This window comes from Miscanthus floridulus, chromosome 18 (assembly GCF_019320115.1).
Source record: "Miscanthus floridulus cultivar M001 chromosome 18, ASM1932011v1, whole genome shotgun sequence".
Taxonomy (NCBI): Eukaryota; Viridiplantae; Streptophyta; class Magnoliopsida; order Poales; family Poaceae; genus Miscanthus; species Miscanthus floridulus.
Genome location: NC_089597.1, coordinates 94,775,213 through 94,797,532, shown reverse-complemented (window position 1 = coordinate 94,797,532; position 22,320 = coordinate 94,775,213). Strand labels below are relative to the sequence as shown.

The window sequence follows — 22,320 nt, the reverse complement described above, 5'->3', positions numbered from 1 at the left end:
GAGTCAAACTTTTTTAATTTTAATCTAGTTTATAGAAAATAATATCAATATTTATGTCTCCAAATAGGTTTACTATGAAAATGTATCTCACAACTAATCTAATGATATTTATTTGGTATCACAAGTGTTCAAAGTTTTTAGTACAAATTTGGTCAAACTTAAAATAGTTTGACTTCTTGGAAGTGAGAATTGTATTTATTTTAGGATGGAGGGATTACATCAGCACGTGTGTACTATATAATAACACTAGCGCAGAAAGTACAAATATAAAAGAAGAAGAAATTTGTTATGTGCATATCAGAAAATCATGTGAACATCAAATTAAACTGCAGATCATATTTGTTATGTGCATCTTACCGTCTTTGATGTTCGTTTCCGTCGTAGTGCATTTCTATCTATGTTATATGCAAATGCAAACAACCTTGATAACACACGAGCTCACTTATTTCTATTTTCCGCTGTATCAGCAACCATATTCTTCCTCTGTTTCTTGATCATTGTCCTCCAAAGAGGGCCCACAACCTTCCCGTTGTTGGCCAATCTATGATCGACTTCAACAACTTGGGAATCTAAGTAACATATTTTCCACAACACAATTAAGTTTTTTTTGGTAAAAAAAAAAAACAGGATACATTTACAGAGCCCAAATATAAACTGGCCTCAAAATAGTGAAACTCCAGCTCAGGCTCAGCAGCTTGACTGCTCATGCACATGCATGAATATCTGATCCACAAGTATCGTGAATACACGATAAAAATAGTTGTTTTCATCTTTAAATAGGCTTTTGCATCGATAAATCACTCTCTTTAGCCCCCCCTCGCCATTTCGTTACTACTACATACAGCAACATATATAACCCATAGAGATTAATTTAGTAGATCTAGTAGTTTAATCAACTCAACTCCATACATTGTTGATTTCAAATATATTCAGGGTAAGTAAGTCTTCTTGTTTCTCTTATTTTTCTTGTGTTTCGATTTATAAGTATGTAATAAAGTGTTCGTTGCATTTATTTATTTTTTTGATACGGTTCTTGCTTGTTTGACCAATTTTTAATTTATATATGTGACGGAACCGGTTTGTCCGTGGACAGAGGCCGGCGAATCAATCAAGAACGCCACCGCTAGTTAGGGGCGTGTTGGACCGGCCATGGGGGATCATCATCTGCAACTGCGCAGGCCGGCGTCGATCGAGAAGATCGCGGTGCCGGAGAAGAAGGCCTTGTTCCTCCACGCCGCCGGCGCGTCGCCGGGGGGCAAGCAGCTGGGCGCCTCCTCGCACGAGGCGGCAGCCGTGAGCATCACGCCGCGGACGGCCACGAAGAAGCAGCCGGCGAGCCCCCGGGCGTGCCTCTGCTCGCCGACCCTTCACGCGGGCTCGTTCCGGTGCAGGCTCCACCGCGGCATCGGCGGCGGCGGCGGCGGCTCCGTCGGCTCCGGCCTCCACGAGATGAGCAAGAAGCCCGGCGGCGTATGACGACGCGACGCGGGCGGGCGACGAGCGTTCGTACGCCTTTACCGCAAATGCGCGGGTGCAAACACGTCATCGAGTGCATGGCCAAATATTTTTAGCCCTTTTCTTTTTGTCCCCTCTCATTTGTCTTCGCTGTATTGTATACAGGGGAAGGGGAAGAGTATATTTTTTTCTTCTTCTATTCTATACCTTTCCTTGTAACGAGTCTGCAGAACACGTGTTAATTTCGTCCTGTACGTGTATGACGCGCACACGTGTTACAATCCTCTTTCAGCAATGGTTCCAGCTGCGGGGACGAAAAACAAAATGATGAATGAAAGAAATAGAATTTTCAAAATCACAATCTTTCAGCAACACTTCCAGCTGCGGGGACAGAAGCTTAACCTGGCACCTTTACTTAATTAGACATGTCTGCAAGACTGCGACTCATCACATTCTAACTACGATGATCAGTAAACAAAAAAAACGCAAACGACAACATATATATTTATAACGAAAGTAGAAAAGCTACGAGTTCTGCATTCTTGCTGTATTGAACGGGCAGTTACAAGGATTTGCAGTAACCAAAATCACTTGGATACAGATGTTACCCCACTTTCAGCACCACAAAGCAACAAACCCACTCTTTTACACACAAAAAAAAAGCAACAAACCCACTCATATATTTACGTCGTGACACTTACACGTCCACCTGAAAAGGACTGGTTTATGCATTCAAACATCTTAAAAGCCTATATGCAAAGAACTAACACTGGTAATGCCTACTGCCTACATATCCAGATGATGTTTACTTCCTACATCTTGCACTCCACTGATCAGGTCATCATTGTAAACCATGAATCAGCCGGGATACCATCCGGCACAACCTTAGTATCACTGTGCGACCAGGTTGCAGGTTCCTTATAGAAGCCATGGTCACGTCTATGCTTGGCTGTGGTAGCGTTGTCTGTGCTTCGCAAACCTTAATGGGTAACTCAGATGGATCAGAAGGGTAGACCGAGCTGTTTCAAATCAAACAAGTTTTAGCAACAAGTAGATCAATGTAGAAAGAAGATTTAGTTGTGGTTGACAAACCGGTTCAGGTCTGTCATGTCGATGATGAAAACAATCTTCTTGCCACTCTTGAAGCTCATGAAAAACAGGTGGAGGCCAAGTTTACCTAAGACATAAAACAGTACAAACATTGTATTATCTAGCCATTTAGGTCCTGGTTAGGGCAGCTACACAGAAGTACAGAATTTCATCTGCAAGTGATGACATATTTATGATTCTTATTACTCCCTCCGTTCCCAATTACAGTTCACTTAAGTTTTGTCCTAAGTCAAACCTATGTAACTTTGACCAAGTTTTTATTTTTAGAAAAATATACAAAATTCTACAAGTTCAGTTACAATGAAATTAATTTGATGTTGTATGTTGGTGCATTTTTCTATAAACTTGGTCGAAGTATAAGAACTTTGACTTAGAAGTTAGGACAAAGATAAAGTGAACTATAATATGGAAAGGAGGGAGTAGACATTAACTCTGGAGCTCTCCTACTAAACTCACTATTGAAAGCACATAAAGTAAATAAGCCTTCTTCAATTTCATCACTGAAACTCTCCCTCTCCCTCTCCCTCTCCCTCTGTTTTTCAGATGTACATTCATCTACAAAAACATGGATAAATCACCATTTTCTGCATCTGGAGAGAGTAGTTTTACTGGACAGCAAATGCACAGCATCCACCTACCCTCAAGTAACAACAGTTTATGCATTTTTAAAACAAAACATTTATGATATCATATTTAGACAAAAAAGACACCAGTACTTGAAGATAAAAAGGTAGAAGAGATAGAGAGCATACATGTCTGGGACTCCAAAACAAAAGCAGTGGAGGTAAGATTTAGTAACTCGAATTTAGATAACTTGATTTCTTCTAAAACATCAATAAGATTTCCAAGAAGCAAGCTTGTTTCCTCCACAAAATGAAAAATGCATGTTAGTAAACAGGACTCTTCTATGGCCTTCCAATACATGACAGCGATTTTGAAGAAAAAGGGGTTTGGTATAACTATGCTCAAACAAAGAAAAATGATTACTAATGTGGTGCACTATTACTATATATAACATGCAATAAAGGGCGTGATGTTCATAGATGTTCACATCATACAAGGAAGGTGCCCTTCATGGCATTTGATATCAGTAACAGAAAAAAAAATTATTAAAGTGAACAGCTCTAATGGTTGCACGGCAAAAATTCCCAACTCAGGTAAACTCACCGTTGTCTTCTGCTGCAAGGATTGTAAATCACTAACTCTCTGGTTCTCCTCGGCTTTGAAAACAAAATTGAATGCCAAAGATGCATCCAAGTTTGGAAATGTCTGACCAAGAATTAAAAAGTGTCATGACTCATGAATTGATTACATACAGAAGAACGAAAAGAGTTTGGTCATCTCACCTGTCCAATTAGGTTTACATTCAGTGAATTATTCACAAATATGCTAGACGTATCACTGATGTTTAAGATGATCCTGTTGAAGGAACGGTCGGAAACAAAATAAGGCACTTCAAATAACAAAGCAAAGTGTATTAATTTGTTGCCTTGTTACATAAAAGATTGCAACTTCTCAAGTCAAAGCAACTTCACTGGAATCAGACAACCACCTAGTTTCTTATTAGAAATTTGCAACTGAGATTCTGGGACAGTTAAAACCAGCAATTTGTTTAAAACAAAAAAACCAATGACGTAGCAGTTTCCATTCTAAAGTAGGTAGTAGAATCATGGTTGCTATAACATGGAAAAAAATAATATATAATTCTGAGAATGATTACCTTTGGAACAACAAATTGTGATAGTTGAGGATGACATCACGCTTATTGTCCCTTTTAACTATGTCATTCAGCTTGCAGAGCTGAATAAATAAAAGAAATGTAAGTTGGATAGAGAGAGATCTACAGATAGAAAAAATATGAACAGGAGATTTAACATTAAGCCATACACCAATACCCCTGCTAGCCGGTGGATGATGCGATGCTGGTTTCTCATCATCAACTGCTCTTTAGCATACCTCACAACACTATCACTACCAATGTCACCTTCAATATTGTCAAAACATTCAAGGGAACTCCTTAATTTCTCCACCTTCTGTTGAATATTTTTTAGTTCAAGCCTCTTTTCAGAAATGATGGCAAGTTCTTCCTGGGTAAACACAAGTAGTATAATTCACCGCAAAAATATTTTATGCAACTGAACAAGTTTCTGCTTAAATTTCAAAGGGATGCAAATTTCTCTACTTCATTTTACCAAATGCAAACTTAGGTGACAACAGAAGGAACAGAATTTACCCAAAATAAAGGAATGAAGAATGAAAATAATGGAAAAAGGATAGTTGTAAGAACATAAGCAACATACGCTATAGAAGCAGTAGTAACCACAAGAATGACTATGCAGTCAAGAATAAATAGATCAAAACCATGGCACCTAAAAGGTATTTACATGATCAAATCCATTGCTTAGTTGTCTGCATTCTAGCTACAGATACAAGCTTGACGACCGAAATAAATGAGGCAATTTGGATTGTGATATGCATTCGCTATAAAAAAAGCAGAAAATCCTGTATTAAATCTTTACCTGTCTATCACTGGCACTGACTGAAGTAGCTGCAGGAAGTGAAGCATCCTTCATTTGTGCAGCGCCCAAAATCTTAGATTTCAGAAAGCAGCACTCTTGAATTCTATCTTGACATAGCTGAGCCTTTTTCTGTACCAAAATGGAAAGGAAAGGAGGAAACTAGCATCTGCCTGCAACTTACAGGCCATAAAGGGGCTTTTTAAAATAAAATAAAAGATGATTAAATTCCTACTTGGAGTTTAACTAGCTTCATATTATTTATTTGTAGCTTCGCCTTTTCATAGAAAAGCTTGTCATGGAGAAATCTTGCCTCCTCTAATCTGGATAAGTAAGTAGAGTTACATATAGATTTCATCAAAGCGGACACCAATTAATGAAACACACCAATTAATGAAACACGCAAATTAATAATTAAGTACCTCTTTTGCTTATCACCACAGCAATCTTTAATCCTCTGGGTACAAAGAACAAACATGTCACCTAGATAAACGGGAAACTCCAAATAGGAAATAAACAACATGTCGTTGCTAAAATTAACAGCTAAAAGATGATAACATACCACAGCAGCAGCAAGACTTTTATATTTTCTAGCCATATGAATCTCATCCAACTTATCGCTTAGCATATCAAGCTTCATCCAAAAGGCAACAGAAAACAACATTAAGTAAAGTGCTAGACCATCAGATTAAATTTATTATATGTGCTATGCTGTATGAGAAAAAATAACTAATTTTCATAACAGAGAGATTCATGGAATACGTCTAGAGAACTGTAGATTCTGAACATCAGTCAGCAACTATAATTATAGTTTCTGACAGGCTACCATCCGACTAGTCTCCACAAGTGTGCGACAGCAGAAACCTTAGGGTTCAGGAACGAAACCTAAACTCGTGATACCACATACTCCCTCCGTTCCAAATTATAAGTCGCTTTGACTTTTTTGGTTCATTCAATTTGCAATGTATCTAGACAAATATTATATCTAGATGCATAGCAAAATGGATGTGAAGGCAATAAGGATAGCGTAGAATAATAGATTGATTGATTAGAGAGACCTATGTACATATATATAGGGGAGAGGAGATCTCGCGGTTTATAGAAACAGGACCAAACCGAGATCTCCTCATATCTCTCTAACCAAATAGAGGACCGGCCGGCTATACCAAGGCCCAGGCCCATATACACACGCATATATACATTTACAGTCTAACACCCTCCCGCAGTCACAGCGTTGTGTTTGCGAACGTTGAGACTGGACCGAAACTCCGTGAAGACAGAAGAAGGCAAGCCTTTGGTGAAGATGTCCGCGAACTGGGACGTCGTCGGGACGTGAAGAACGCGGACAGCACCAAGAGCCACTCGTTCTCGGATGAAGTGAAGATCGATCTCAATATGCTTGGTACGCTGATGTTGAACGGGGTTGGAAGACATGTAAACTGTACTGATGTTGTCACAATACACCAACGTTGCTTGACGCAAAGGTGTATGTAGCTCGGACAATAGCTGGCGCAACCAGGAAGCCTCTGCAACCGCATTAGCTACAGCACGGTACTCAGCTTCAGCACTGGAGCGGGAGACAGTGTTCTGGGCGCTTGGAGGACCAGGAGACCAAGTTGTCACCGAGGAACACAGCGTAGCCCGAGGTGGATTTACGAATGTCAGGACAACCAGCCCAATCTGCATCTGAGTAGACCACAAGATCAGACTGACTAGAGGCACGGATATGAAGGCCCAGGTCCAAAGTACCACGAACATAGCGAAGAATCCGCTTTAGAGCTGCAAGATGAGGCAAGATGAGGTTCCCGCGGGTCGTGCATGTGTAGACACACCTGCTGTACTGCATAAGCAAGATCAGGCCGTGTGAAGGTGAGATACTGCAATGCGCCGGCAAGACTACGGTAATCTATAGCATCAGAAATAGGATCATCATCGGCAGAGAGCTTCGGGTTGATATCAACTGGAGTGGCACACGGCTTGCAATCAGCCATACCAGCACGTTCCAAGATGTCCAACATGTACTGGTGTTGTGACAAGAATAACCCAGAAGCAGTGCGTTGAATTTGCATGCCCAAAAAATGATGAAGTTCGCCTAAATCCTTCATAGAAAACTCACGCTGTAGGGCTACTCACGCTGTAGGGCTGCAATAACGCGATGACGCAAGTCTGGAGAAGAAGTTGTCAGCACAATATCATCCACATACAGCAGAAGATAAGCAATCTCAGAGCCACGACGATATACAAAGAGTGATGTATCTGTCTTGGCTTCCACAAAACCCAACTGAAGAAGGAAACTGGCGAAACGACTATACCATGCACGTGGCGCCTGTTTGAGTCCATACAGAGAGCGATTCAGACGACACACGTAATCTGGGCGAGAGGAGTCCTCAAAACCTGAAGGCTGACCACAATACACTGTCTCTGAGAGATGCCCATGAAGAAAAGCATTCTTCACATCGAGCTGGTGTACCGGCCACTTGCGAGAAACAGCCAGAGACAAAACTATCCGGATGGTAGCAGGCTTCACAACAGGGCTGAAAGTTTCATCATAGTCAATGCCAGGGCGCTAAGTAAAGCCACGAAGAACCCAGCGCGCCTTGTAGCGCTCGAGAGAACCATCTGCCTTGAATTTGTGCTTGAAGACCCACTTGTCAGTCACCACATTGGATCTAGATGGCCATGGTACAAGATCCCAAGTGTGGTTGGAAAGCAGTGCAGAAAACTCGTCCTGCATAGCGGCACGCCAATTTGGATCAGCAAGTGCGGTGCGATAAGTCCGCGGAAGAGGCGATAGGAAAACCGCCTGAAGAGTGACCGGTTCTCAGAAACCGGCCTTCCCACGTGTCCGCATGGCATGCTGGTTAACCACAGGGACAATGGGAACCGCCCCGGCGGGGAGGCGAACAGGAGGAACTGGTGGTGATGGTGGTGCAGCGACCGGAGACGCAGTAGCTGGAGCGACTGGCGGCGTAGAAGTAGATCGCGGACGGCGGCTGTACATCAGCCGAACCGGAGGGACCGGCGCCAGGACAGCCAAATCGGGCGGAGGAGGCTGTGGGCGTCGGTGGTAGACGAGGCCAGCCCAACGCTGAAAGCCAGACGGCGGTCCGACCGGGGTGGGCGCGACACGACCGGCTGGAGGTGGTGAGCAGCCGGCCAACGGGCACCCTGGGGAGGTGCTGCCGACCGCTGGGTGCCGCGACGGGGAGCTACTGCCAGCCATCAGGGGAGCAGCCAGGCCGGCTGCTGGTGACGACGAGGCAGCTGCAGGCGAGACCTGGCCGGCTGGCAGGCCACCGGAGTCCAAGGGAGCAGCAATGACCCAAGGAGCGCTGCTCCCTGGAAGAAGGGCCGCACGTGGCTGTGCGGAGTCACCGGGAGTGCCTGCAGGTAAAAAAATTACGGCGCTGGGGGAGCCATCACAGGGTTAGTGGAGCTCAAAAACTCAAAATCCTAGGGTGAGGGACGACCAGGATCCTTAGAGAACGGGAAGGACGCCTCATCAAAGACCACATGCCGGGAGATGATGATCCGGTTGGATGACCGGTCGAGGCAGCAGTAGCCTTTGTGATGAGGGGAATACCCGAGAAAGACACACAAGGAAGATCGAGGGGCGAGTTTGTGGGGAGCAGTGGCGGAGAGATTGGGGTAGCAGCGACACCTGAAGACACGGAGGTGGTCATAAGAGGGTGGAGACCCGTAGAGCACCATGTGTGGGGTGGAGAAGTTGAGTGTCTTGGTGGGAAGAATATTAAGGAGGAGGGTTGCGGTGGAAAGAGCCTCAACCCAATAGGCTGGGGGGGACACTGACTTGAAACAGGAGGGAGCGAACAACATTATTGATGGTACGAATAATGCGTTCAGCTTTACCGTTTTGAGGCGAGGTATAAAGACAGGACATCCGGAGCTGGACATCGTGGGAGAGGAAGAAGGCGCGGGAAGTATGATTGTCGAACTCGCGTCCATTATCGCATTGAATACCCTGAATGGGGACACCAAACTGCGTAGCCACATAGGCAAAGAAATTAGACAGGGTAGGAAAAGTGTCAGACTTTAGCCGAAGCGGAAAAGTCCAGAGATAATGCGAAAAATCAAGTATGACAAGATAATACTTGCAACCAGAAACACTAGGTATAGGTGACGTCCACAAATCACAATGTATTAACTGAAAATTATGAGGTGACGTCCACAAATCACAATGTATTAACTGAAAATTATGAGTGGTTCTGGAAGAGGACGCATGAAAGGGTAAACGAGTATGACGACCCAACTGGCAAGCATGACACAATGTTTGGCTAGCACTATTATTACATGGAATAGCGGATGACTCTGCTAACTTAGACAAAACTTCATGGCCAGGATGACCAAGACACTGGTGCCAAAGTGAAGGGTTGGTAGTGGCGAGGAGAGCAGACGCGGACTCCAGGAACTACAGCGGATAGAGAGGACCGGAGCTGTCACACCTGACGATCTCTCTCCGAGAGGGAAGATCCTTCACAGAACAGCCAAAAGGGTCAAACTCCACAGAACAATTGTTGTCAGAGGTAAACTGGCGTACTGAAACAAGGTTCTTAATAAGGCCAGGTGAAACAAGAACATTATTAAGACGAAGATTATGTGGAAAAGATGCCACGCCAGTGGAGGTAACAGGAAGAAGGTTCCCATTACCGACAACAATATGGGATGGAGATGAAGTATATGGAGGGGAAGGCACGGTGATTATACCAACGTCTGAAGTCATGTGGTTGGAGGCTCCAGAGTCGAAGTACCAGTTGCTCGATGTAGGCTGCTGGAGCGACATGGTTTGAAAGTTCGCGGCGAGACTGAAAGCGTCCCAGCCGGGTGGCACGATGGCTGGGCTGTACAGACCAGCCAGAGGAAGCCCCCACTGCTGGACGCTAGGATTGACGCCCCAGCCATGCTGAGCGCCAGTCAGAAGCGCCTGAGGGAGCTGCTGTGGTCCACCGGGCCCCTGTTGTACACCAGCGAGAAGTGCGTGCGGGTGTGGTAGCGTCGAGGGCCGAGGTCCAGGCCACATGTTGATGGATCCGGTCCATGGCTGATGAAGATTGGGCCACTTCTGCTGCTGCTGGGCGCCGTTGCCGTTGAGGAAGGCGCTGTTGGAGTTGCAGCGCCTGCCCCCGTCGCGCTTGCCTCGCCGCGCGCGCTTGCCTCCCCCGAACTGCTGCTGTTGGTTCGGCAGCCGCTGCTGGGGAGCGGCTGGTGGAGTGACGGACGCGAGCGCAGGTGGTCGAGCGCTGCCGGAGGTGGCAATCAGGGCCATAGCCGAAAGAGGCGGAGCAGACTCCGCCATAGTGAGTTCCTCCAGGAGCAAATCGTTGCGGGCCTGTAGAAAGGTAGGAAACAGACGTCCGCGGCAAAGGTGAAGCCCAATGGCTTCGAAACGGCCATTGAGACCGCGCAGGAGATTGAGGACAAGAGTCCTGTCGTTGATGGGCTCGCCGAGGTCGCGGAGGGCGTCTGCCATGCCCTTGACTTTCCGGCAGTACGCAGTGATGTCGAGGTCGCCTTGCTTGAAGTTGTGGAAGGCGGCGTCGAGGTGGAGAGCACGAGTTTCGCGATTGCCGTGGAACTGACTCGATGGCAAGCCAGGAGGCGCGGGCGGTGGTGCCGAACTCGATCATGGCCTCGGCGAGGGCGTCGATGATGGTGCCGGTGATCCAAGTTTGCACGACGCAGTCCATGCGCGCCCAATCCGGAGAGTTGGGGGCGGCAGCGTCGGAGAGGACATGGCTCTCCAGGGAGTAGCGGCCGACGACGAGGAGGAACGACTGACGCCAACGGCCATAGAAGGCAGAGGCGACGTCGAGGACAAGCGGGACAAGCAGCCGGGTGTTCTGCACGGCCACAGCCTGGGCGTGCAGGTTGAGGGCCGGGGCCTCGTGCTGAAGCAGAACGGCGCGAAGATGGGCATCGCCGCCGTCGGCAGAGGCGAAATCCTCAGCATCCTCGGCGTCGTCAAGGGCAGCGTCGTCTTCCAGAGGCGGAGCGGCCGCGGCGTGCTCCTGAGCCGCGCGGTCAAGGGCGGCCTGAAGTCGTGCATCAGCCGCGTCCCGCTCCTGCTAAGCAACGGCGGCTTCGCGCTCGACGTCAGCCGCACAAGCAGCGGCGGCATCGCGAGCGGTCTGAGCCGCGCGGGCGCGCTCCTCCTTGGCGAGTCGAGCCGCAGCGGCCTGCTCGGCCGCGCGGGCGCACGCCTCCGTGGACAGGAGGGCAGCGGCAGCAGCGGCCTGCTCGGCCGCGCGGACGCGTGGACTGGAGGGCAGCGGCAGCGGCGGGGTCGGCCTGCGCGGCCGCGCTCCTCCCTGGACTCGGCAGCAGCGGCGTCGGGATCGACGACACCAGCAGCGGAGGAAGCAGTGGTGGGGGTGGCGCCGGCCATGGCAGGGATGCGGCGGGCGACAGCCAGGAAAGGAAGGAAAAAAAACTAAGCTCGTGATACCATGAAGGCAATAAGGATAGTGTGGAATAATAGATTGATTGATTGGAAAGACCTATGTACATATATATAGGGGAGAGGAGATCTCGTGGTTTATAGAAACAGGACCAAACCGAGATCTCCTCATATCTCTCTAACCAAATAGAGGACCGATCGGCTATACCAAGGCCCAGGCCCATATACACAAGCATATATACATTAACAGTCTAACATGATGTACCAAAAAAATCAAAGCGACTTATAATTTGGAACGGAGGGAATAGTAGATTGGGTATAATGTGTGAGATAGATTGCATCGAGCCTCTCGGGTGATCTAGTTGTCTCCCCAGATACATATGGTATGGCAATATTGGATTGCAATCCTAAACTACAAAATATAAACACTTATGATTTGCATCATTACTATTACAAGCCTTTTTCATCCCCAAGCCATCAAAATATAAACGCCCCCTGCCCCAACCCAACAAGGGGAAAAAAAGAAAAATAAAAAAGACAAGAAAACATTGGTGAAAGTAGCATCATGAATACTTGGCAACACTAAAAAAAGTATAAAAATATTATTTATATAACTATGCTTATGTAGTCTACATTATCAAAAAAATATGAATTTTTTGGAGCATATTTCTCAAAGGCTCAAAGCTACATAACATTTGTTCATTTCATATGATAGCCAAACTAAATTTGTCAGCTAACACTGTTAGTTTAAATGTCAATGACATATTGGGCCTAGACATATATGACACGGTTCGTCTGTGAGCTGCAACTGTCTTACATGTGGACCCAGTATGTCAGTTCACATCAAAATCAATGTTGTTATTCTAGTTACAAAGCATAGTTCATGGTAATATGGACACACGTGTGGTTTTGGATATGGGTTAAGCATAAAATTATCTTTACAGTAACTTAGGGCTAGTCATGTAGTTCGCTGAAATTTAGTCATTATTTTAGTTCATCTAACAAAGAAAACAACTTCAAATAATCAGCTGACACTATATGATATTAGCTATCGGAAACAATACAATTCAATGTAATGCAAACGCTTCAACAGGACAACTGTTGAAGTACATTTTTCAAACTAGGCCGCTCTGAGCAAAGGATTTTTTTTCTAAAATACAGTATGTTACTTTACTACTGGCAGCGGAAAAAGTGTACCTGTTGTAGATTATACTTGCTTATTGATGCTGACAAAACTTGCTCCGTGGCATTAGTTAGGGTACATACTACCTATACAAAAGAGAGAATTCTTGATCATCATTTTACAGAAACTAATCATTTCACTGAAAAAAAATTGTATACAGAAATGAATACATAGTTTAAACTGGTCACTTTTACCTTGTTCCAATCAATATCCACGGACTTTCCATTATCATGAGCACCATTCTGTTTTTCTTCAATCATAGGAGAAGGCTGAGATACACAAGGAATCTCTTTTCTTGATTTTCTAGGGCTTCTTGCTGTCTTAGCGGTTTCTTCAGGACACTCTTGCACAGCATGACCATTTTCCTCAGCAGTTCTCTTTCTTCCAACGACATCTAAATCCAGATGAGAGTTGCATTCACGACTAGGTTGGCTACCCAAAGTAAGGACATGAGATGAGGTATCTGGGACCTTAGTGGACTCATTTAGCCCATGTCTTCCAGGAGTGCCTAGGATAAAAGACTCACTGGTTTTCTTCAGCTTTGGAACCGAATGAGAAGAAACAGATAAGGTGGAATCATGATCTTCAGTATTGCTGAACATATCACTTGCACGATGACCAAGTTCATTCTTCTCGACCAATTGTAACCGGGAAGCTGCAGGCAATTCTTGAAGCTTCAGAGAAGAAATTCTCTTGTCATGTCCAACAAACTCAGTACCCAAAGATCCTTGTGGAACTTGCAACTGCAGACCTGCAGTTCTTGGAGTGTGTAGAACTGTTTCTGTATCCATCACTTCATTTTGCTGTCGCAGCTGCTCAGCATCCATCAGCAAAATGGCAGTAGCTGCACTTGACGACTGGGCAGCATCTGTGTTATCCTTACCAGCTGGTTGATCCAAAAGATGGGTTTCCATGTCAACATTACACATAGAGGAAACACTTGTAGTGCAATTTGATCCAGATGGTTGATCTTTTGACAAAGATTGATTGACGAGGTGGGATTGCACGTCACCATTACTCGTGAATGATTTATATGCTGGGGAAATCTTTGCAGGAGGTTCTGCAGTACTATTGGCACCAGGGTCGACATCATGGTTGCAGTTCTGCAAAATAGTTCAATTACAAACACAGATAAGAATCAAAGCAATAGATGTTAAATAAACCAACTAACCAAATGATAGTACAATGACAAACAAGAATAGGGAAATGCAGTTCTGGTTCAGGCTGCTGAATACAGTGGGCCTTCAGAACCTTTCGCCCCAACCGGGAGATTTTTTCCTTTTGATGATTGGTGGGCTAGAGCTGCTGCTGTGGTGGACGGGCAGGTTGGGCAAGGTCTTAATTCCATCATCACCATCCTCGGAGACTGGTCTATATGGAACCACCAGAACCAATGTGTCTTTGATGGGGCTTCACACCTTCACCAAATCTTGCAAGCACTCTGGCTCCATCCACCAAAGAAATAAGATTGGGGAGTGTAGTGGGTGCCAAAGGAATTTCCTTCCTAGCTGCCTTGAAGCGGGAGGCTAGCTAGTATTGACTAGGTATTTTTCTCTGTGCGGGTTGTGAAATTTCTATGTTTTTCCAAAGGCGCAAATGTTTTGAATAGCTCCTGGACATGAGTGTGTTGGTGTCTTGTTTTGGACTTCTACCCCTTTACTCTCTTATTAAAATAAATATATGCAGCTCTCCTACATGTTCAAGAAAAAAAAAAGCTAGACGCATAGACAACTGTGTTTGACTACAGCTATCAAGAACGTTAGTGCCTCCTATACTAGTTTCTCTAGGATCCTTCCAACATGTAGGTTTAGATATATGAGAAAGTGTTTAGGTGCTGCAGTTAATTGCAGGTTCTAATGTATAGCGAAAACGCATCAAAGAGTTTGATACCAAATTAATATAATTGACAATATAATACATTGATGGATAAGTCTCATGTGTGGCTGGTCTTTGTGGAGCTATGATGCTCACATGGTCATGGTCCTTGTGGCTGTTTTTCTGTTTTTAGGACAGCATCTTAGACTAGAGGACAGCATCTTAGAGGACAGCATCTTAGACTAGAGGACAGCATCTTAGCTAGGACAGCATATTAGCATCTTAGACTAGCATCTTGGCATATGCTTGGCTGGCTAGCAGCCTATAAATATGTAACCCCAACCCCTTGGGTTGGCATGGCATTTGTGTGAGCTTGTGTGAGAAATAGACAAGAAAATTGCCCCAACTCCTAGTGTCATCCTCTCTCGATGAGAGTAAGAATTCTCCTACTACCAAGAGTGAGAATTCAGCGACTAACAAGTGGTATCAGAGCCGTATTATCCTGTAGCCTGAGCATCTCTTGCTCATCTTCTCTCCCAGCCCCACAACAGCCCCAGTTGTTGGCAGCAGCAGCTCCTCCGACCGCTCCTGTTCACTCCTCTCCCAGCTCGTCTGAAGCAGCCCTCTCCCCACGCAGCAGCCCCCCGGTAGCGCGTCATGTCCGCAGGGCAGTCTCAGCGCTCGGTCGCCTCGAGCACGCGGCGTCGGCAGGAGGCCGAACTTGCCGCGGCAGAGGAACGCGAGCGAGCGGCGGCAGAGACCGCTGCGGCGGCGGCAAGGGCGTCGAGGCTAGCAGCGGCGGAGCTGGCAGCAGCCAGAGCGGAGGCGGAAGCAGCGGCGGCGGCGAATGCAGCGCGTGCGGCGGCGGCGGAGGTCGAGGCTCTGCGCGGCAGCATCGGCAGCTCCATTTCCGCTGACGACACCGCCGACGCGGACCTCGAGCTGCTAGAGAGGGAGGCAGCGCGAGCGCGGGCGGCGCAGTGGACAGCCGCGCACGTCCACGAGCGTGGCGGCAGCCCAGACAGGCGCGGACGCGCTGGCGGCGCTCCTGGAGGAGGCGCGCACGGCGGTGGCGCTCCTAGGGCAGCCGCGCACGCCCACGAGCGCGGCGGCAGCCCAGACAGGCGCGGACGCGCCGGTGGCGCTCCTGGAGGAGACGCGCACGGCAACGGTGGCGGACGGGTCGATGGAGAGCGCGGCCTTCACAGGCAGCGTGGCTCTCTCTCCCCGGATCGGTACCGACGGGTCGATGGAGAGCGCGGCCTTCACAGGCAGCGTGGCTCTCTCTCCCCGGATCGGTACCGTGGTTACCACGGGCTCCAGGCTGTTGTCAGGGACGTCGGTCCCGGCGGTGGGTGGCCTACCCTCACCAAGACCAACTACGTCGAGTGGGCTGCGGTGATGAGGGTAAAGCTCCAGGTGCGGCACATGTGGGAGGCAGTCCGGTACGGCGACGTCGACTACGACCTAGATCGACGGGCGCTGGATGCTCTCATCGCTGCAGTCCCGCCCGAGATGCAGTTCTCGCTTACCAGCAAGCGGACTGCCAAGGAGGCTTGGGACGCCATCGCTGCGGCACGCATCGGCAGCGACCGCGCCCGCAAGTCCACACTGCAGGCACTTCGCAAGGAGTGGGAGAACCTGGCTTTCAAGCCAGGTGAGGACGTTGATGACTTTGCTCTCCGTCTCAACACTCTGTTGCAGAAGATGGTGCAGTTCGGCGACGACACCTACGGCGAGGAGAGAGCTGTCGAAAAGCTCTTCCGCTGCGTCCCCGAGAAGTACAAGCAGATGGCTCGCTCGATCGAGTCGCTGCTGGATCTCTCCACGATGTCGATCGAGGAGGCGATAGGTCGCCTCAAGGTCGTCGATAGTGATGAGCCACAGTCCCTCTCAGGGCCCATCACCACTGGCGGGAAGCTCCTTCTCACTCGGGAGCAGTGGCTTGCCAGTCAGGGTGACCGGAGGAAGGGGGAGCCTTCTTCCGCGACAGGCGGCCGCAAGCGTGGCAAGCCACGCAAGGCGCGCAGAGACGCCCAGGCCGGGGCGCGAGGACGTGCCGAGGGTGATGCCCGCGGAGGCGCCCAGGGCGGCGCCGCCGGCAGGCACAAGCCGGCACGAGACGACGCCTGCCGCAACTGCGGCCAGCTTGGCCATTGGGCCAAGGACTGTCGACAGCCACGACGCGGCCAGGCCCACGTCGCACAGGCGGAGGAGGAGCCGGCTCTGTTCATGGCACATGCCAGCATCGAGCTACCTCCAGCGGCACCGGCCGCAGCGGCTCTCCTCCACCTTGACGAGCCAAAAGCACACGCCCTCCTCGGCGACAGCTCCGGCAACGACAAGACTGACGGGTGGTGCCTCGACACCGGCGCCACCCATCACATGACCGGTCGACGGGAGTTCTTCACCGAGCTTGACTCTAGCGTCCGAGGCTCCATCAAGTTTGGGGATGCCTCCGGCGTGGAGATCAAGGGCGTCGGCTCCATCATCTTCACCGCCGTGTCTGGTGAGCACAGGCTGCTCACCGGAGTCTACTACATCCCCGCGTTGAGGAACTCCATCATCAGCTTGGGACAGCTGGATGAGAACGGTTCGCGCGTGGTGGTTGAGGACGGAGTCATGAGGATTTGGGATCGTCGTCGTCGCCTTCTTGCCAAGGTATCCAGAAGCGCAAATCGACTCTACGTCCTTAACGTGCAGGTGGCACAACCCCTCTGTCTCGCTGCTCGTCGGGACGACGAGGCGTGGCAGTGGCACGAGCGTTTCGGGCACCTTCACTTTGAGGCCCTGAAGCGGCTCAGTGCCACGGAGATGGTGCGAGGCCTGCCGTGCCTCGACCATGTGGAGCAGCTCTGCGACGTCTGCGTGTTGACGAAGCAGAGGCGACTCCCCTTTCCCCAGCAGGCGAGCTTTCGAGCCAAGGAGAGGCTCGAGCTCGTGCACGGGGACTTGTGTGGCCCAGTGACACCGGCCACACCGGGAGGACGACGCTACTTCCTGCTGCTCGTCGACGACCTCTCCCGCTACATGTGGGTGATGGTCCTCGGCAGCAAGGGAGAGGCTGCGGACGCCATCAGACGCGCGCAGGCTTCTGCGGAGGCGGAGTGCGGCTGCAAGCTGCGCGTGCTGCGCACCGACAACGGCGGCGAATTCACGGCGGCTGAATTCGCGTCGTACTGCGCTGACGAGGGCATTCAGCGCCACTACTCCGCGCCGTACAGCCCGCAGCAGAACGGCGTCGTCGAGCGGCGCAACCAGACGGTTGTGGGGATGGCTCGGGCCCTCCTCAAGCAGAGGGGGATGCCGGCTATCCTCTGGGGAGAGGCGGTGGTGACGGCCGTCTACATCCTCAACCGCTCGCCTACCAAGGCGCTCGACGGCAGGACGCCGTACGAGGCTTGGCATGGGCGCAAGCCGGCGGTCTCCCACTTGCGGGTCTTCGGCTGCCTCGCGTTCGCCAAGGAGCTTGGCCACATCAGCAAGCTCGACGACAGGAGCACTCCGGGAGTGTTCATCGGCTACGCGGAGGGCTCGAAGGCCTACCGCATCCTCGACCCGAAGACACAGCGTGTGCGCACGGCGCGCGACGTTGTGTTCGACGAAGGGCGAGGATGGGCGTGGGACAAGGCGGTGGACGATGGCTCGGCTCCGACTTACGACGACTTCACTGTCGAGTACGTCCACTTCGAGGGAGCTGGGGGAGTAGGCAGCTCTTCTTCGGCGAGCGCGTCTACCCCAGTCCCCGAGCCTCCACCGACCCCGGCGCCTGCTACTCCGACAGCTCCACGCTCTCCAGCCAGGACCTCGGCTGCGATGAGTTCTTCGCCGGCTTCACCACAGCCGGCAACGCCACGCACTCCAGCACCGACAGGCACCTCTCCGGGCACGTCTACTCCAACACCAGCTCGTGTCGAGCATAGCCCGGTTGAGCTCGCTACTCCGCTCTCTCACGACGAGGAGCGCATCGACGCGTACCACGACGGCGAGCCGTTGCGGTACCGTACGATGGAGAACCTTCTCGGCGACCAGTTGGTGCCGGGACTGGTGCCTCATGACCTGGAGGACCTAGAGGCGCAGTTGCACCTTGCGTGTGACGACGGCGAGCCTCGGTCGTTCGCAGAGGCCGAGAGACACGCGGCATGGCGCGCCGCAATGCAGTTGGAGATGGATGCGGTTGAGAAGAACCGCACCTGGGAGCTTGCTGACCTTCCTCGTGGTCATCGCGCGATCACCCTTAAGTGGGTGTACAAGCTGAAGAGGGATGAAGCCGGTGCCATCGTCAAGCACAAGGCTCGCTTGGTGGCACGAGGTTTCGTGCAGCAGGAGGGGGTCGACTTCGACGACGCCTTTGCTCCCGTGGCACGGATGGAGTCCGTGCGACTCCTCCTTGCGCTAGCTGCCCAGGAGGGCTGGCGTGTTCATCACATGGACGTCAAGTCGGCATTTCTTAACGGCGACTTGAAGGAGGAGGTCTACGTGCACCAGCCGCCGGGATTTGCGATCCCCGGCAAGGAGGGCAAGGTGCTCCGCCTGCGCAAGGCCCTCTATGGCTTGCGGCAGGCACCGAGGGCGTGGAATGCCAAGCTGGATTCCACGCTAAAGGGGATGGGCTTCGAGCAAAGCCCGCACGAGGCGGCCATCTACCGACGGGGCAATGGAGGTAATGCCCTGTTGGTGGGTGTCTACGTCGACGACTTGGTGATCACCGGCACCAAGGATGCGGAGGTGGCGGCATTCAAGGAAGAGATGAAGGCCACCTTCCAGATGAGTGATCTGGGGCCTCTCTCCTTCTACCTGGGAATCGAGGTACACCAGGATGACTCTGGGATCACGCTTCGACAGACCGCCTACGCCAAGTGCGTCGTTGAGCTAGCTGGGCTCACCGACTGCAACCCAGCTCTCACTCCGATGGAGGAGAGGCTGAAGCTGAGCCGCGACAGCACGACGGAGGAGGTGGACGCTACGCAGTACCGGCGTCTTGTGGGGAGCCTTCGCTACCTCGCCCACACGGCCGGACTTGGCATTCTCCGTCGGCTACGTTAGTCGGTTCATGCAGCGACCGACGACGGAGCACCAGCAGGCTGTGAAGAGGATCATCCGCTATGTTGCGGGGACTCTCGACCACGGCCTCTACTACCCGAGGTGCCCTGGGGCGGCACACTTCGTCGGGTACAGCGACAGCGACCACGCCGGCGACATCAACACCAGCAAGAGCACGAGCGGGATCCTCTTCTTCCTCGGCAAGTGCCTCGTTAGCTGGCAGTCGGTCAAGCAGCAGGTGGTGGCCCTGTCCAGCTGCGAGGCCGAGTACATAGCGGCCTCCACCGCTTCGACTCAGGCGCTCTGGCTCGCTCGACTGCTTGGTGATCTCCTCGGCAGAGACACTAGAGCGGTGGAGCTCAGGGTGGACAGCAAGTCCGCTCTGGCCCTGGCAAAGAACCCCGTGTTCCACGAACGCAGCAAGCACATCCGGGTGAGGTACCACTTCATCCGAAGCTGTTTGGAGGAAGGGAGCATCAAGGCGAGCTACATCAACACCAAGGACCAGCTTGCGGACCTGCTCACCAAGCCCCTTAGGAGGATCAAGTTCCTTGAGCTCTGCTCCAGGACTGGGATGGTTCAACTCTTCCACAAGACGACGCACAAGACTTAGGGGGAGAATGATGGATAAGTCTCATGTGTGGCTGGTCTTTGTGGGGCTATGATGCTCACATGGTCATGGTCCTTGTGGCTGTTTTTCTGTTTTTAGGACAGCATCTTAGACTAGAGGACAGCATCTTAGAGGACAACATCTTAGACTAGAGGACAGCATTTTAGCTAGGACAGCATATTAGCATCTTAGACTAGCATCTTAGACTAGCATCTTGGCATATGCTTGGCTGGCTAGCAGCCTATAAATATGTAACCCCAACCCCTTGGGTTGGCATGGCATTTGTGTGAGCTTGTGTGAGAAATAGACAAGAAAATTGCCCCAACTCCTAGTGTCATCCTCTCTCGATGAGAGTAAGAATTCTCCTACTACCAAGAGTGAGAATTCAGCGACTAACATACATGAGCTGCTTGGCTCAAACAAACATGTAAAAGAAAAGGATCAGTACCTAACCTGTGAATTCTCATGGCCATCAATTATCATTTCATTATCTTCTTGAATCAGATCTGTGCTGGTCGAAACTGGATTTCTCATAGAAGTGTGCTCTACAATCGTATTAACCATGCCCAGCTTATCAGAAGATATACCATTGTCAATGCATAAATTTTCTTCCCTACTTTCTTTCTCAGATGTAGACAAGGTTAAAACACAATCAGGAGTTACATCAGAAACACCAACTTTAGGAGAGTTTGCTTGCTGGATCCTTTTTATCTTCTTCATCATACTGCTCAACGTGGGTGACAGCTTATCATAATCATAAGTTCTGGGGTTACCACTCAACAAACTCATGTCAGTCAACATATCCCGACCATTGATTGATGTTGTTGCAGGATTAGATGCAGTAAATTCCTTCAGGGGTCCCTCAGATGCAGTATTAGGTGTCATTAGACTCGCAGCTGAGTTGGCTGTACAGTCATCTGGTGGAGCAATATTGTGAAAATGCAAAGAGAACGTCCTGGAATCCATAGTTATATCATGGTTGTCATCCTCTGACATTCCAGAATCCGATGGTCTTCCTGTTTGAATGAAGCTTGCCGATACAGGTCCAAAGAAGTTTTCATCTGTCATAGGACTGGGCATAGTGAGAAGACAGGATGTTTTTCAACAAAGTAATATGGCATTATGGTTAGCATATATAACTAATATAAAAGAATAGAAGGGTCACACACTCACACTAGAAGCATGGACACACAAAAGCAAGACACCCCATGCCATATAGTGATGTTTTACTTTCTAATTTCTAAATCCGAAAGAAAAAAAAGTGAATCCACAAGCAACTTCAAATCCATTGACGGTGCTTTGTTTTAAAGATTTTACTCAGCAAACAATACAAGAATGACTGCTAGCTTAATGTATCATGTAATCAATACGCCATCTACACCTTAGATCTCTATATTCACAATTCAGCAGGCAGCACAATAAATTTGCCTACTGTATCAAAAGTATGGCACAGCACATCTAACATCAACATCTGGATCCAACACAAAGAGAAGTATGGAACCTCTGAGCAGCGAAGCTGACATAATTCAGGTGACAAATGCAACAGCCTGAGCATCAGAAATAAGCTCCAGCGTACAGAAAGTAAAATTCCCCATTAACTGTAGGAAGCAGATTATGTGGGAGTCGTGACAAAATCAACCATCCAATTTACGAATATTTTTCATTTCGAAACAAACAAAGGACCTCACCATCGGCGGAGGCCATGGATCCGGCGGCGCTGCCTGGGGACGACGAGTCGACGTCCTGGAGGAAGATGACCGGGGGCCGGTGGAAACCCTCCTCCGTGTCGTCCTCATCCTCCCGGCCAGCCGAAGACCTCCTGGGAGAGGGGGAGGGGGAGGTGGAGCCGGGCTCGCGCTCCTCGGGGGGCGTCTCGAAGTCCTCGTCGCGGTCGAACACGTGCACCGCGGTGGTGTCCGCGAAGCTCACACGGCGGGAGCGCCTCCGCGCAAACTTGTCATCCCCCGTCCCCGGCGACAATGCGATGCCGCCGCTGCCGCCGATGTCCATGGAGACGGGGCACTGAGAAGCAGAGCTAGGGTTTGGCGTTCAAATTTTGGGGGAGAAAGCGACTTGCACTACGGCAGCGTCGAGTGTTTCTGGAGGACCCGCTCGTTTGAAGACGCCATTTGCCTGCTCCGTTTGTACGCGCGTGGGACCGCAGCTTCCGTCC

General features: G+C 50.0%; 2 protein-coding genes across 5 annotated transcripts; one reads left to right on the top strand and one right to left on the bottom strand.

Moving 5' to 3' along the window:
• The first annotated feature begins 809 nt into the window (after positions 1-809).
• LOC136524861 (uncharacterized) lies at positions 810-1,726 on the top strand. Its single transcript, XM_066518106.1, has 2 exons — positions 810-934; positions 1,094-1,726. Exon 2 carries the CDS (start codon positions 1,150-1,152, stop codon positions 1,474-1,476), a length of 327 nt encoding a protein of 108 aa, XP_066374203.1. The 5' UTR covers positions 810-934; positions 1,094-1,149; the 3' UTR covers positions 1,477-1,726.
• Positions 1,727-1,966: 240 nt separating this feature from the next.
• On the bottom strand, positions 1,967-22,294 carry LOC136520448 (uncharacterized). 4 transcript variants are annotated; one of them, XM_066513983.1, is made up of 15 exons: positions 21,836-22,294; positions 20,601-21,208; positions 12,874-13,782; positions 12,694-12,765; positions 5,644-5,715; positions 5,504-5,538; positions 5,317-5,404; positions 5,085-5,213; positions 4,461-4,652; positions 4,286-4,365; positions 3,912-3,984; positions 3,733-3,834; positions 3,318-3,429; positions 2,548-2,632; positions 1,967-2,474 (listed from the first exon to the last, which is right to left on the bottom strand). In XM_066513983.1, exons 1-15 carry the CDS (start codon positions 22,155-22,157, stop codon positions 2,297-2,299), a joined length of 3,057 nt encoding a protein of 1,018 aa, XP_066370080.1. In that variant the 5' UTR covers positions 22,158-22,294; the 3' UTR covers positions 1,967-2,296. The 4 variants fall into 4 exon arrangements, 1 of the variants encoding a protein (XP_066370080.1); XR_010775242.1 differs by lacking the exon at positions 3,318-3,429 and having other exon boundaries at positions 2,337-2,474; XR_010775243.1 differs by lacking the exon at positions 1,967-2,474 and having other exon boundaries at positions 3,318-3,421.
• Between the last annotated feature and the right edge of the window lie 26 nt (positions 22,295-22,320).